At 38.3% G+C, this 14588-nt stretch overlaps 1 protein-coding gene across 2 annotated transcripts; it reads right to left on the bottom strand.

Moving 5' to 3' along the window:
- Nucleotides 1–2096: 2096 nt before the first annotated feature.
- On the bottom strand, nucleotides 2097–12611 carry CIMIP1 (ciliary microtubule inner protein 1). Of its 2 annotated transcripts, none has more exons than XM_023939800.2 (4): nucleotides 5661–12611; nucleotides 5137–5218; nucleotides 4298–4396; nucleotides 2097–2487 (listed from the first exon to the last, which is right to left on the bottom strand). In XM_023939800.2, the coding sequence occupies exons 1-4, from the start codon at nucleotides 6044–6046 to the stop codon at nucleotides 2356–2358; spliced, it is 699 nt and encodes a 232-aa protein (XP_023795568.2). In that variant the 5' UTR covers nucleotides 6047–12611; the 3' UTR covers nucleotides 2097–2355. The 2 variants fall into 2 exon arrangements, with proteins under 2 accessions (XP_023795568.2, XP_086709108.1); XM_086852982.1 differs by having other exon boundaries at nucleotides 5783–6085.
- Between the last annotated feature and the right edge of the window lie 1977 nt (nucleotides 12612–14588).

Here is a 14588-nt window from a genome sequence, read left to right as displayed (position 1 = left end):
TTTGGTTGGAGCATCAAAGACATGTGAATACACTTCCATCTTGTTCTCATATTTTGGTTCTGCTCTGACTTGCACAGAAACACAGGTCTAACACTCTTATTCAGAATTAAAATTGTTTAGACTTTTGTTAAGCTTTTGAAGTGATTTAATTTTGTTTTGAAGCATTTTCTAGTGTGTGCAGAGTTTACTAACACTGTCCTGACCTTGGAGACGTGTGATATTTTACAGTGTGCAGTGGCATTTATGTACCCAACCTGGCTCAAATAAATAGGTTAATTTCCCCAAATTAAAGGCCAAGTTTCAAACACAACAGGATGATACAATTATTCTGTAATGACCTTTAGGATTCACAACTGGGGCAGATGACTGGGCAGTCCTTGTCAGCTGCAAATCCACAACTTCTACACAATTATTTTCATGTAAAATGGTAGAAGTGTTGGGGAAAAAATAGTCATGTTTATAGTTTAACATAACACCAAAATCCTGAATACATGGGACAAATAACAACTGACATTCATGATACAGAAATGACTGAAAATTTTAGCTTATATTCCTTGCACATCCCAAATTAGTCTCTGTCAAATTATCTCCTGAAGTAAAGGTACCTCAAATGACAGAATGTATAACACAAAACCCTTACTGTAAGGACTGAATTAATCTTCAGACATTGGAATAAGAGTCAGGAATGTCCAACTGTAGATACTGGACAAAGAATTTATTTTGGTTTTCAAAATCAAACCATAGCTCATCTGGATTTGGATTTTACTCCATACAAACATCCACTGGGTATTTGGTGCCAGCTTTGACTCTTTAATTTAACTCTTTAAAAGCTACTGAAGTTCCCCTTTTACTTGGCCTGAATTAATGTAATTTAATTGCTCATATTAATCATTATTATACCTGTTTATATAAATCAGACAAGAATAAGATCTTATGACCTTAAAATAAACTGAAGAACAACATATCACATGATTAAAAAAAGCAAGAGATACAAAGCTGGCATGACGGGAAAGCACACTGAATTTAAATATTGCTCTTACTATTATCTTGGTTGTCCAAAGAACAGTGTACACAGGTTATGATTAGTAGCTAAATTACAATTTAACTTCAATTTCCAGAATCTGATTCCAAGTTATTCTTTATTCTGGTTTTCAAGTAAAGGGTCTGAAGTTACTTCTGCTATGTGTTCTCCTTTTGGATAATCTTTCCAAAGGATATGACTCACTTCTCCATTATTTGTAAAGAATATGGAAAAAAGTAAAATATTATTATTTTGTGGGCATTTGGAAATTGATGTAAAAAAAACAAAACGGTGGGATGTTGACCATTGTGAGTCATTTCTTGGGAAGAAGGGAAGAACAAACACTGGCTGCTGCCTTACAGCTGTGGAAGCCAAGGACCTAGTGCTGACTCAAGCAGTAGATATTGATGGCTGCAGAACAAAAAGGAGGTCTTGCAGCAGGGTTAAAGAGGAAAACCTTTCCCCTTTAAGTGATAAGGAATTAGAGGGAGCTGCCTGTCTTGATTTCTTGGAGGCTCTTTTTTGTTTAAACCTTCTGGTTTGAACACTGTGGCACGTTAGAGTTATATTGTGCAAACAGTTGCTGCAGCTCTATGAGTCTCCCGAGTTCCCAGAAATCCTGGCAAATCTTCAGGTGCATAGCAAGTACAAGACTGAACTCCAAGGCACTGAGGGAGCTACCCCAGCAACTCCCAGTGTAACCACCTGCTGGCTCTGAGCATCTCTCCCTGCTTGGTGCAAATATCGGTACACACAAAACTGAGGTGATAGAAATCCTTTGTAATCCAGTTGCATACTGATCAACTAATGGAAAATCCTGTTTTGATACTAAAACTGATTTTTCAAAGTGACTTTGTGTCACTGTGGCCTTTGTGTACTTTCTTTACTGGGAACTATTCACTTACTTATATGTGTAACTACAGAAAATAGCTGCAAAGTGTACTCAACACAGAACCCAGTGTATTTCATGAGTAGATTCTCATGAAGAAACAATTATATTTGCACTGTCATTCCAACTTCCAATGAATATGTTTAAATTATAGTTGTATTAGTGCTAAAAAAATAGTACATGCTCTGTGATCTTCATCTGAGTTTATTAATTGTTATTTCTAAGTTACAAGCAGAAGCTCTGAAGCAGAGTTAACAGCTTGGATGCCATTGATTCAATTAAGTAAAATGAAAATGTTCACACTTCACCAAAATGATTGTGGATTTTTACATAAATAGCAGGAATGATCAACAGTCCAGCAGTCCACCACAGGATATTTCCTTAGGAATACAGATGGATCTTTGTGCCTCTTTATTTCATAATGCCACTCAGAGGGCTCACATGGTCACTTCATACTACGGACGGTTCCTTTGCAGCTTTGAATTTGATAATCATGTTCAAGTGCCAGTTCTGGAACACCTGATCTCCAGCCAATAAATCCCTGGGTAGTTTTAGGTACTGGAGGAGATGGAAGCACCTAAAATCAAAGTAACATGTAAAACTGAATGATGAAAAGGTTTTTGGTTGAAGTTTCTGTCATGCAACATTGTCTTTTGTGCTGTAGTGTCCTAAAACCAAAATCAAGTCATTGTCTAGTAGAGTACGTTGGAATTTATTTTTACCAAGTTTGGTTCAATACTAAGGTCTTTAATTGCTTAACATTATTAGAATATTTTATATAATTATAATGTATGGAAAAGGCTCAAGCCAAAGATAATCATCTTTAAAACTAATTAACTTCTGTAAATGAGAGAAATAGTGTTTTCTCCTTGCTGTAATATACTTGATAGCAATGCAGCTATGGAATAATAATTTTAAATCCAAATGCCAGAGATATTACTGAGCAAGCTGGCTTTCACATCAAGAACTACTTATTCATTCTACCTTCCTTCTACTTTAAAAGATGGGTGAGCAGCAAGTTAATCTGCAACTAATCTAGCTAAAAAGGAAACAAAACAAAAGCCAGCAGACTCTGTTCAGTGACTGCTGTGCTTACTTTGGCTGAATCATCTCAATTGGGCACGTTCTATCATTTCAGCATCTGGGGACTTAGCAGAGAAATACACAGCAAGAGAACAATGTTTCAGTTCTCTTGCCAGAGTTGCTTCACTTTGTTCTTTGGCCAAGATTAGAAAATGTTTGTGATATTTAGGTGGAGCAGTTCCTCAGAAAAGATAATTTTTATGGCCAAAAGTGCCACCCACTGAGCAGGATAATGAAGGAAATCATGTCCCACTTTCAGTCTGGGGGAGGGGACTATGCAGGAGCTTTTATTAGTCTAACCTAGAGAGAACAGATTTGACTGTTACCACAAGGTAAATGTGCAGAAAGACACTTCTGAAAAGGATGTATGAAACTTCACTCTGAATATGTAACGGGTGACCTAAATCACAGCCAACCCTTCTCTTCCTCCCAGTTCTGAGGTGAAATGGAAACTCTGTTCCAATGTGCACCACTCTCTGCACACTTGTGGAGCAGCTGGTGACTGCAGGATTTGTTAATGCACCAACACCCTCATGGGGCTGAGACTCCACTGAAACTGCAACTGGACTGAGATTGGAGGTTTGGGACAAAACTGAAGAGCAAGTAGCAGTAATGGCAGAAATTATGCCATTTCATTTCTTTACCACACTCAGCACTAGCTCTTAATTTTTATTTTAATGTAATCTCAGTAAAAGCTTTTACTACTTCCTTACCTTATCTCCCCACCCTTGGAATCCTTTGAAAGAAAGCTAGTTCAGCAAGTAAGAATTTCCAATCTCTTTTATTTCCCTAATCTTCTCTAAGTGGACTAACTGTCCTCTGCTTCCCCTTTTGTGAGTACATTCCTCTCCCAATGTCACTGCTTTAGTTGCCTGTAGAGTCACCCTTTTCATTGGTGACCCTGACACACTGTATTTATAAATTAAACCATCAGTCATATTCTACTCTCCAGCTGTTTGACAGCTTTAAGACTCTGAATGTACATATAAATCATATAAAACAAAATAATTATGACTTGGCTGATTAGAACTGGCTTCTTATTAATTTGTGGTACTGAAGAGGACAGTGGTATTGCCTCTGCCAAAAAGCAGACTCTTAAATAAAGGTAGAAAAATTACAACCATATCCAAAGGGCAATTCCTTGTCTTAAACAAATGCTTTTAAAGCATAGTTTGGCTTGCAAATGCAGTTTACTTTGACCTTTGGTTAAAGACCCCCTCTATAAGACAACTGGTTTTCAGAGCTTGTGTGGTTTCCTAAGACAGATGTTGCTGTATTGCCATCTTAAAATCTAATTTTTGAACCTTAATGTATTTTTCCACAGGTGTCACAGGTCGAACCCGCAGGTGATCTGGAAGCTGTAGCTTGGGCTTTGCATCTCCTTTCTTTTCATCTCCAATCAACTAAAACAAAAACATATTTAAAAACTTTTAAAAATATTTAAATTAAATATTTTAACAACATTAAAATATTTTAAAACTTTGTCTTTTAAAATACTTTATAATATGTGATATCCACACCATTCTCCTCATTGTTGTATATGAACTTCCTGTTCTTTCCACCTCAAGCAGGATTACTTATTTCAGTGCTTTGGAAATTACTGAATTTTTTTTGTTTCAGAAGACATGCAAACTACATTTATAACAATGCAGAGACTGCATCAATCCTGTTTTTTAGCAATGAAATACTGTGATTCCAAATGTAACATCATGTGCTACTGTACTCTAATATCTAAACATCACTGAGAAGAGACATCACTCCAAATATTTTCATTTGTTGTAGATTCCCCCACTGACAATTTAATTAGCTGGAACCTTTTCCCCTAGATTTTTAAAATACCATATGGAGAGACAAAGGGGAAATATTTTCCTGTCAGTGTGCATCTAGTACTTGTTAGCACTATTAGGAGTCATGCTTCTCAAGAGAAATACATCAGAATATGCACAGCATATAAATTACCACTAGATGTATTTTATTCAGAAGAAAACTGAAAATTTGAACCATTTATAAAGTAGTACAATTACTACCTTGGATGCCAGTGTAGTAAAGCATACTCAGTAAATTTCTGGTCTTCTATGCTCTCATAACTTTGTTTCCAGATAAATTTGTGCACAAGTCCATATCATATCCCATTCAATTTTACCTCCTCCAGAGGTGTTTTCAAAAATCCCCATTTTTCAGCCCATCTTTTTGCAGAATCTCGTTCACTTTCAACACGATTTTTCCTGAAATCAACAAATATTTAAGATTACTTTGAAAACTTTCATTAAAAAGAAAAACAAAACCCAACACACCAACCCAACTATTGATGTCACAAAGCACAGCACTTTAGCAGGAATCTTTAAACTTCCATCTCCAAACAGCAAGTTTCTATACAAATTATCATTGTCTGACTCAGAGCTAATAGGAAAATACTTTGCAGAGGTTTCAAACACTGCATGTGAACGCGCTGCTTTTAAACTATGTTTTGTTAACAAGCGGAGGAGGTCAAAAAGTAAGCACCAATGTCCTTTTAAATATACTTTCATTTACATTACATTACTCATTACATTTCATATACATTCCATTACTGTGTTGGCTGACGAGATGCCCCGACCCCTCAGCCGGGGGAAGGAGGGGTGCACTGGAGCCAGCTCGAAAAGCCCTGACTCTTTAACCAAGCATTACCCAGCGCACACGCTCTTTAGAGCCACACGAGAGCTGTCAGCGCGGAGCCGCGGGGCGGGAGGGGAAGGTGGCCGGGAGCAGGGGCAGAGCAGCGGTGCTGGCCGGGCCGGCGGGGCTGTTACCAGTTGTTGTCCTGCGCTATGAAGTTGCCGGGCTCCATCGAGCCGGGCCGCCTCAGCCCCGCCGGCCCCGGGGACGCGCCGAGGCCGCTCGGGCGTTGCGGGGCAACGGCGGCGGGAGGGGCGGGAACTCGTGTGGGCGGGCACAAGATGGCGGGAAGGGTGACGATAATAATAATAAAATGTTGGGAAGTGCCCAGGCGCTCTCTGAGGGGAAGGATCCCCTTCTGCCGTGCTTTGGGAGCTCTCCGGAGGCACCACAGCCATGTCTCAGGGAGAAAAGGAAAAAAAATAAACTCCCATTCCCTGCTTTCTTGAGGCCCCTCAGGCGGGCACAAGATGGCGGGGGGGCGGGCCCAAAGTAATGGGAGGGGCCTGTAATAACTCATCAAATAAAATGTTGGCAAGTGGACCAAAATCCTGGGAAGGAGAGGGTCTCTTTCTCTTTTCCTCTGGGAACTCTCCGGAGGTACCCCAGCAATGTCTCAGGGGAAAGAAAGCAAAAAATTCCCGTTCCCTGAGGCCCCTCAGGAGGCCAGGGGAAGTGCTCCGTAGTTTTTTGGGGGTTTTTTTGTGTCTGCCTTTAAGTGAAGGAAAACACGTTTAGGTTAAGGGTTTTTTTTAACCTGCTGTCTTGTTCCTGGTTCTTCTTGCTACACACCAAAATTGGTTTTGATGATTTGATTGGGAAACAACACCAGTCCTGTGATACAGTGTCTGTCTGATCTATTTCTGATAAATGTTCTTTACAAGCTACATGTCTATGACAGAAGTGCTGAGAAAGACCTCAGCATACTTTATGGCTTCTATATGAGAACCAAGAATATATTTACAGCTTGCAAAGGGTTCATTGTGTTCCAATATATTAATAGTTTTGGCTCTACATGAATTTTTTGGTAATTTTATTTTCTTGCAGTTGCCGGATAAAATATTTCAACCGTGAGTGAAGCCAGCTGGCTTTTTGCCCTAGTGGGTTTAAATGGTTCCCCGACCTCTTTCTTGTTGTCTGGAAATTGGCTTATGTAAACACCCTGGAAATAGTTAATGGGACTCTCACACTGCTGGGCACTTATTATCCTTATTAGAAAATAAATGCAGAAAGGTTTTGACTTCATCTGAGTGGTTTATAGGCAGTGTGTTTGAATGTTTAATTATTAGACTTTTTTTTAAAAAAAAATCCAAAGGACCTGAAGCTCTTAAATATTGGAGTATGAGAAGATTATATACATTTATTAGTCATTTTAGAAGTACTAAGAACCTCTGTTTGAGTAAGATGAGAATAAAAACGCCTTCTGTAGTTCTAAAATAGCAATTAATACTGCTCTTCTGGGTCTCTGAAAATCATTAAAGTATCAACAAATGGAATATTTCACTTACATGCCATTTCTTGATTCTCTAATTGATAATTAGGCTCGCAATTAAGTCAGCTGGGTCTCCTATCACACCCATAAATGCTTACTCATTGTCCTACTTAATTAACTCCTGCTGCTTTGTCACATTTATCTCAGGAGTCTTCTTATTGCTTTGATGCTTTCTGTGAAAAAGATAATTTGTTAATGAAACAATCAAATCCGTAGTTTACTGTGTCAGGGCTTAAACTGCACAAGCATTTGTCAAGAGAGATGGAACTTCTTGTACTAACACTGTGGAAATATATCATGTTCAAGTCTTTTGCACTTATTTCTCAGATGAGGGGATGTAGTAAATGTAGTTAGTCATAGGTCTTATTAGGTTCTTATGAGCATAGGACAATATTAGAATTGCACTATGAGAAAAGAATGAAATAGGATTTTAATGAGCTAATAATGATACTGAATGACAGGAACACAGGTCTGCTGAGATTCCAGAGTCTTCTGCAGGAAGTCTGGCTCTTGTAGCTGCATACAATAGCATTTGTTATCATGTGGTAAATGCTGAAGAAGGTCCTACATCGCTCAATGTATCACCTTTAAATAGAATCAAGTCTCAATGCTTGGTGTTTTTAACATGGGTGAATTGTCTCTGGATGTGGCCATAAATGCTGAAATTGCAGCTCTTCCTGCCATCTGATTAGGAATTATCCAGTTTTTCAGCCGTTCAGTAATGCTGCTGTTGAACAAGAGCTCACAACTGTTCTTCAATAATTTATAATTTGTCCATAATTTGTAATTAGTGTCTGGAGTTTGAGAAACCTTTCACCGGTGTCAGGTGTTGCTCCACCCTTGTGGAAGCAGTTTGGGTTTTTTACAGCCCCTGTCCTCCCTTTTCTCAGTCAAAAGAAGTGCTTGAATTTCTGTCTTCTGATGCAATCTGGGTACTGACTGACAGGGATTAAAACTAACCAAGGGGAAAATGAGATGCTTTAACCCAAATACACTTTTCTGTGTAGGTGTACAAACGCTTCCACCTGCACATGATGGGGCAATGCATGAGGGCTTGGAGGAGGGCAGTGCTGGGTGCTAGGTCCAGGTTTTTCCAATATTTTAGGATGTTGTGTTGACACAGACACAGGTGGTATTGCTCTGTGAAATAAGTCAGGGAACTAAATAGGCTTAAATAAGCTCTGCAGAAAGTCAGTTCGCTGTTTTAATTGCTTTCACAGAACAGCTCCACTAGCAGTTGTATTTCTGCATGGAGGCAGCAGACAGAATGGAGACAGGGAAAGGTGGTGTGAGCTGAAGTGAGCAGCTCAGGGTAGGTGGATATCTTAAACCTCTACTGTTGCAGAAGACTCTCTATAACGCAGTTTTGGCTTTGTTAACATTTACATTCTTGAAAATCTGAATTAAGTTTTGGTTTTCTGGAAATCTTACATGTCTACTGTGATACAAGAATATTAAGGCTTTGTATATTCCTTGTTTATGGAGAAAAGTATCCAGATGAGTACACAAAAGCTTTCTGTGTCACAGTCTGAAATTACTTGAAGGAAACAAGCCTGTTCTCTTTTGAGTTATATGTAAGGATTTGTGGGTGTTGTTTATGAATATCTCCACTCCCATGGAATGCGCTGAGATTTGAGACCACACGATATTCGGATTTAAGTGCTAAAGAATTGTTGCTAAGCCAACCTTTGTATTCTGTACCTGTTTTCCAAACACTTGTGAAGCAAACTAGCAATGGTCTGGTATAACAGAAACTGGTTTTCTTGTGGAGATGATGGTTACACAGAGGAATTCTTTCTTCATGGGAGTAGCTCCAGCACAGAGGGCTGTGCAGTTTCTCTAGTGCAGGGTCCTGCTGGAGAAATGTTTGTAAATGCTGTTTTTTGAGTGGAAATTCAGGGCAGTGTCATGTGTGTGCTGTGAGCAGCACATACTCTCAATTTGGGCAATTACCCCAGAGCTCAGTTGCTAAACCAGTATGAGACAAATAACTCCCAAACGTTCCTGTGGTGCTATGGCTTTTGCTGGATGTCTGGCAGCTCTGTAGAGGCAGAGCTTTGAATGGACTGTTCAGCTGGAAAAGTGGAACAAATGCCCTCCACTGATGGCGGATAACAGCAGTGAGGCAGGGGGAATGAAGATGTGCCCAAGGAAACTCTCCGTGGGGTGCACCAGTGTGTGTTCTCTGTGTCTCTCAAGGCCTGCACCTCACACCCAAAACTGCCACCTTCACATCTAAAATTTTGAAGAGCAGCTTTGTTATTTTCTTTCAGCTGTGCTAATCCTGTGTCTTCCCTTCCACATCAGCAATGTCAGAACCTCTGAAAGTGAAGCTCTCTGCTGCTGAGGTGTTTATATATCCATTTCTGTATCTGTGTTTAGGCTTTTTCAATGAAAATGTTTACCAAAAAATATTAGTTAGTACTGGCAGTTTTGTGTTTGCTGCTCCACAGTTTGCAATGTGAGGTGTGGAAGTCTAAAAGAGGAATATTTGAGCATAACTTCAGTGTCTTTTTGTGATGTTTTTACATAAAATTTCAGATGTAGACAGCCTGAGACTGCCTTGTTATGATTACTGTGATTTAAGTAATGAAGTCCCATTGACACAGGCTGGTTTGATTTTTAAAAAACCCTGTTAAAGTCTATCACATCAAGAACATGTTAATTGGAGTTCCTGAATTTCCATTTATGAATGTAATCCAACAGCCTGGTTAGAATTATTATATGTTGTCTCAAAATTTAGAACTCTCATCTTATTGTGGCTGTAATTATCCAGTGGCTTTTGAAAGTAAGGGCATGTTTGTTTTCCCAATGATAATATGTTCCTTTTTTATCCATAAAATGGCACTTACAGCTACAGCTTTATACAGATTTCTGTGCTTGAAAAATTCAATAATTCCTGGAATTTTATTTGGTTTTGAGCAGATTCATTCCTTTTTATTCAAACTAAATATTTACATGAGAGACTGTTTTACTGTAAGCCTGATGGATACACTTATATTTCTGTTGTACTCAGTGGAAGAAATATACATGCCCTCCAAACAAAAGTATTTGTTGTATGGGCATGGAGACATTTGTCACTTCCAAACTGGAGAAGGTGTTTGCATTAAAATCCCTGAGTCCCAGGCATTGCCTCAGAGCACAGCTCCCCAGTTTGGGCTGCAGAGAGCTTGCAGAATGCTGCCCTGATGCAGTTTCAAAGAATACAGCCACCACTTGTAGCCACTGGAAAAATCTCTTGTAAATGCCAACGTGCAACACTTAACAGACCTCTCCTGCTGGTACGAGAACTACCTAGGCACCATATGAATTAAAGATGAAGGAGAAAGACACAATTTTAAATTTTGTTGCATTGTATAAACTGAAATCAAACTCTTCATGGTCTTTGAAAGTACTTTTTGTTTCAATACAGCACATGTTTCAAATCAGAAAACGTCTCCTTTTTTCCTTTTGCCTGAAAGGCAGGGGGTCTGGGACATTTTAATAGCTTTCATAGCCTATTCTGAAAATATATTATTGCTGCACAATAGTTTCTTTGCATGAGAATTGCTTAAATGATTCAAAAAGGATTGAAAAATATATTTCAAGTTTTAATTTTATGCACAGAACATTAATGAGCAGTGCCCCTTAGAGACTTGCTGTCAGTTTAACATATTCACAATAATCTCAACACAGATGTTATTCCATCGAAATCCTTTTAGAGGGAAGAAACCAGTAATTTTTCCTTAGAGAATGTCAGAAAATATGTTATTGTTGAAAATTACATTTTGATCCCAGAATGCTATGTAAAAAATCATTGCTAGGAAGAATAAGTAGCACATTGTTTCTGAGGTAAATGCATGTGAAACTTTCTTGGCCTCTGTAAATTCTAAAACAAGTGAATGTTCTGTTAGTTTAATGTAATTTTGCTTCCCTTGAGGGTGATTGCAGGCAGTGATGGGATATCAGCATCTAATTGTATTCCAGTTTAAGAGAGTATTTGTTATAAGTTCAAATTTCTCTATTTGTAGCCATCACATGATGAAGTTATTGTCTCTTTTGGATACATTTTCCTCTGCATTCTCTGAGCATATAAATTAAAATCCTTGCTAGAAATCAAGTACATACTTGGAATAACAGTTTTTGTTGGAAAATGCTTTAAGTACCCTTTCTGTTTTGTGTTCTTTGATATTGCCTGTGTTTCCATTTTTTTCTTTGGTGCACTCATGTTGTACTCTGCTTGCTTGGTCTTGCCTGAGAAATGCTCTCAAATTTTGCTGGAACTATAAAAATGATAAGTTTGTAAATATTATGTTGCTGAATATTGGATGAAAAGTTTTCTGTTGCACTTATTCTTAACTGAGGTTGATCTCCAGTGGCAATGCTGCAGCCGGTTCCCTGGATAGACCCCAGCCATATGGGAGTGGTGCGTAGGTAATGTGAAAGAGGACATTTGGGAAAGTGTTGGATGACTCAAAGCAATGGTTCTGCAATTTTCTGCAAGGTTCTAAGAACACTTCTAGGACTGCATAAGTAAAAGAATCGTAGTTGGGAGTGGAGTACAGAGTGCACCATCAGCTCTGTTCAGAGAGAACTGATTGGAATAAGTGCCATCAGGTTTTTCAAAAGTTGTTTGGAAGAGGAGGAGGGTGAAACATGAGGGTGCAATTCACCCATGACCAAAAGAAGGAGAATTGCCAGTTCCAGTCAAAGAAATGTTTCAACCTCTTCTTGGGAAAGAAGCAGCTCCTACAGCCACTTAGTGGGTACTTTGGCAGAAAGAAGGGCTGCAGTTACGTAACACACAAAGTGGGATCTCGGTTTCAAGTCTATTTTATGAGCCCTGATGCACAGAATGGCAGGGATGACGACTTGGTGAAACTTCAGGATACTGCAATGGAATATTCTTCATGAAAATGTATTTTTTTTGCAAAGGTAGATGTCTTGATCTCCAATAGCTTTTAATTTCTCTACTCTGCCATTAAGAACTGTACAGAGAAAATCTCTGCTTAGATGATGATAGAAAATAGCTGCAAAACTGTAAGCAAACACAAACCAGACAAAATTTCCAAACATTTGCTTTAAATAGGATACATTTTACTTGAAGTAACAAGCCTGGAGAATGAAATTCCATTTTATTGTGGAATACAGAAAGAAGTGCATTCAGCAGCAATCTGTTGTTTTAATAACAGCTATGGGAGGTCTTGGGATTTAAATTATTCACACTGTCATACTCATGTCTAGGTTCATCCTATTTTATACTTAGTTGCACTCAAAATACTCAGTTTTTAGATGTATGCACTATAGGTAATGTTGCCATAGTAAAAATGGTTGTACAGTGCTGTAGTAGGAAAAAGCATAAATCTATTTTTGCAATACCAGTAATAATGCTATTGGGAAAACATAGAATGTTAGTATTAAATTTAGGTTAGGATCTTGTTGCTTTTCTTTATCCTGAGGATAGAAAATATTTTTTTTCATTACAGATTTAGAAAAAAGGTTTATTGTCCTTAATTTCTTCACTCAAGGTTTGGTGCTTTGATTAGGTTTGCTGCTCCTTATGTAAGCTGTGCCTTTAAAATTAACCTGGACAGACTCATTACTGTAAGGAAAATCAGTGTTTAAGTAGGTGGTGTAATATGATATATGCAATAAAAAGGTAAATTATTAAGCACCTTAATGTATCTATAGACTTTGGTTTAATAGTGCTTTGACTAACCTGGATTAGGACATATAACTTGACAGATACACATCCCAATTCAATCAAAACCTCTTTCAGTAGCATCTTAAATAGTACCCATGCAGACTTTCTCATTAAAGTAATTATGGGGGAGGGGGAAGTTGTAAGAACAGAAAGAAAGTTTACTCTTCCTCTTTATAGTGAAAACAAATGTGTTTTTCTCCAGAATCTGCCAAGCCTGTGTTTTAATGATTTAACAGATGGAGTTGGCACATGTGAACCTGGAAGATGCATCTGTCTGATTTTTCCAGTCTGAGGATTTTTTAACTGCATTAATGGCACAGACAATGGTAAAATATCACCTCCCGGGGCTGCTTTGCTCTCCTAACACATAATGTCTTTTAAGGAAAAAAAAGTGATAGGAGACTGGGGTGAGCAAAAGGCCAGAGAAATGAGGATTTGAAAAGTTTAATATTTTCTGTCTTCACAGCATTAAGCTTTTAAGCTTTTCACTTTGAATTTCCTGTGTATATGGTGTGGAAATAGAAATTCTACCCAGGCAATGTTATGTGTGATCTTAGGGTTCTGTTAATTAATGGTTTTACATAAACACCATTTAAATAAGGAGACCAATAGCCAACAGTGCATTGTCCCTTGGAAATGAAATTTAGTGCTGCTTTTCCAATTTGATAATTTTAGTTTTTTGGGGGGTTAGTTCTTGCAAAGGTTCTGTTCATGCATAACTTTAGATTTAGCAATCTCATTTAGTCACTTGTACTGTTCATTCAAGCAGGCAAGGCAGATGCTTAACTGCTTGGAATGAGGGCTTTAATTTGAATTTCTTTTGGACTGGAATCCTTAGCACTCACCTGGATTTTCTCCTGAAACCAATGGAATACCTTTGTGTGCTTAAATCCTGAAGTCTCTAGGGTGTTTGTGCTGAGCTCTGGGATGACACTGTGAAAGCAGGACTCTTAAATTAAAACACATTAGGTGAACCTATTAACTGAGGCTGCTTCTCAGGTTCCTGGCATTTAGTATATAGCTTACATTGCCTTTTTTGTGTGTCTAGTATTATGTGATGGGTTATCAACCATCATAGGATTCACAACCCTTTGGAGGTGCTTTCACATTCATAGCTTTAGGTTGTAGTTAAATGGGCTCAACACTACTTTTGCTGTGTGTCATCTAAGTACATAAATAGGGGGGTTTCAAAATGCCCTCACAAAGTTCTAGAAAAAGACTTCAGCCAGTGCAGAATCAGACACATTTATTTCAATAGTCTTATCCCTGATTCATGTTAGGTAGAGACAGAATAAATCTCTTCATTTTTAGTGAATCAGAGAAGAGTGCTAAGAAACTCCTGCATTCAGAAGTGCTCAAGTCCCAGAGAGGTGCCAATTTTCTGCAAGCCTGGGATACGGAAAATATCACTGCATTAACCATAGCAGATATTGCTGTTTGTTTTCTTAATGCCCTTTTGTATTTTAACAAATGGCTGTAATAATTTTCATCCTCATTTTAAGGTTTGATTAATTGGTTCATTGTGTTCTTTCTTCAGAAGGAAATGTGTTACTGATATCCCTTGGTATGAGTGACATATGGGTTCTAGCTGAAATGATAGAACGTCCTTTCGTTTAGCTAAACAAAAATATGCTTGGCACTCTGTTTTTCTTTGCTACTCTTCCAGCCAAATTTAATTTGTGAGAGTGATGTGGCTTCTTTGTCATTGACTATGGTGACAGAACTTTGTCTGGCTGAGATTCCTCATGCTTGTGAGGTGAGGTCT

This window comes from Cyanistes caeruleus, chromosome 16, assembly GCF_971803275.1.
Source record: "Cyanistes caeruleus chromosome 16, bCyaCae1.hap1.1, whole genome shotgun sequence".
In the NCBI taxonomy this organism is placed as follows: Eukaryota; Metazoa; Chordata; class Aves; order Passeriformes; family Paridae; genus Cyanistes; species Cyanistes caeruleus.
Note: the sequence above shows the minus strand (reverse complement) of the source record. Positions and strands in the feature narration are given on the sequence as shown.

Coding starts and splice junctions, on each gene's coding strand:
- CIMIP1 (XM_023939800.2), bottom strand. CDS start 6,046: ATGGCTGTGGTGCCTCCGGAGAGCTCCCAAAGCACGGCAGAAGGGGAT. Junction 4,397..5,136: donor TGAAAACACCTCTGGAGGAG/GTAAAATTGAAT, acceptor TTTTTGTTTTAG/TTGATTGGAGATGAAAAGAA. Junction 2,488..4,297: donor CTGTGGAAAAATACATTAAG/GTTCAAAAATTA, acceptor CTTTGATTTTAG/GTGCTTCCATCTCCTCCAGT.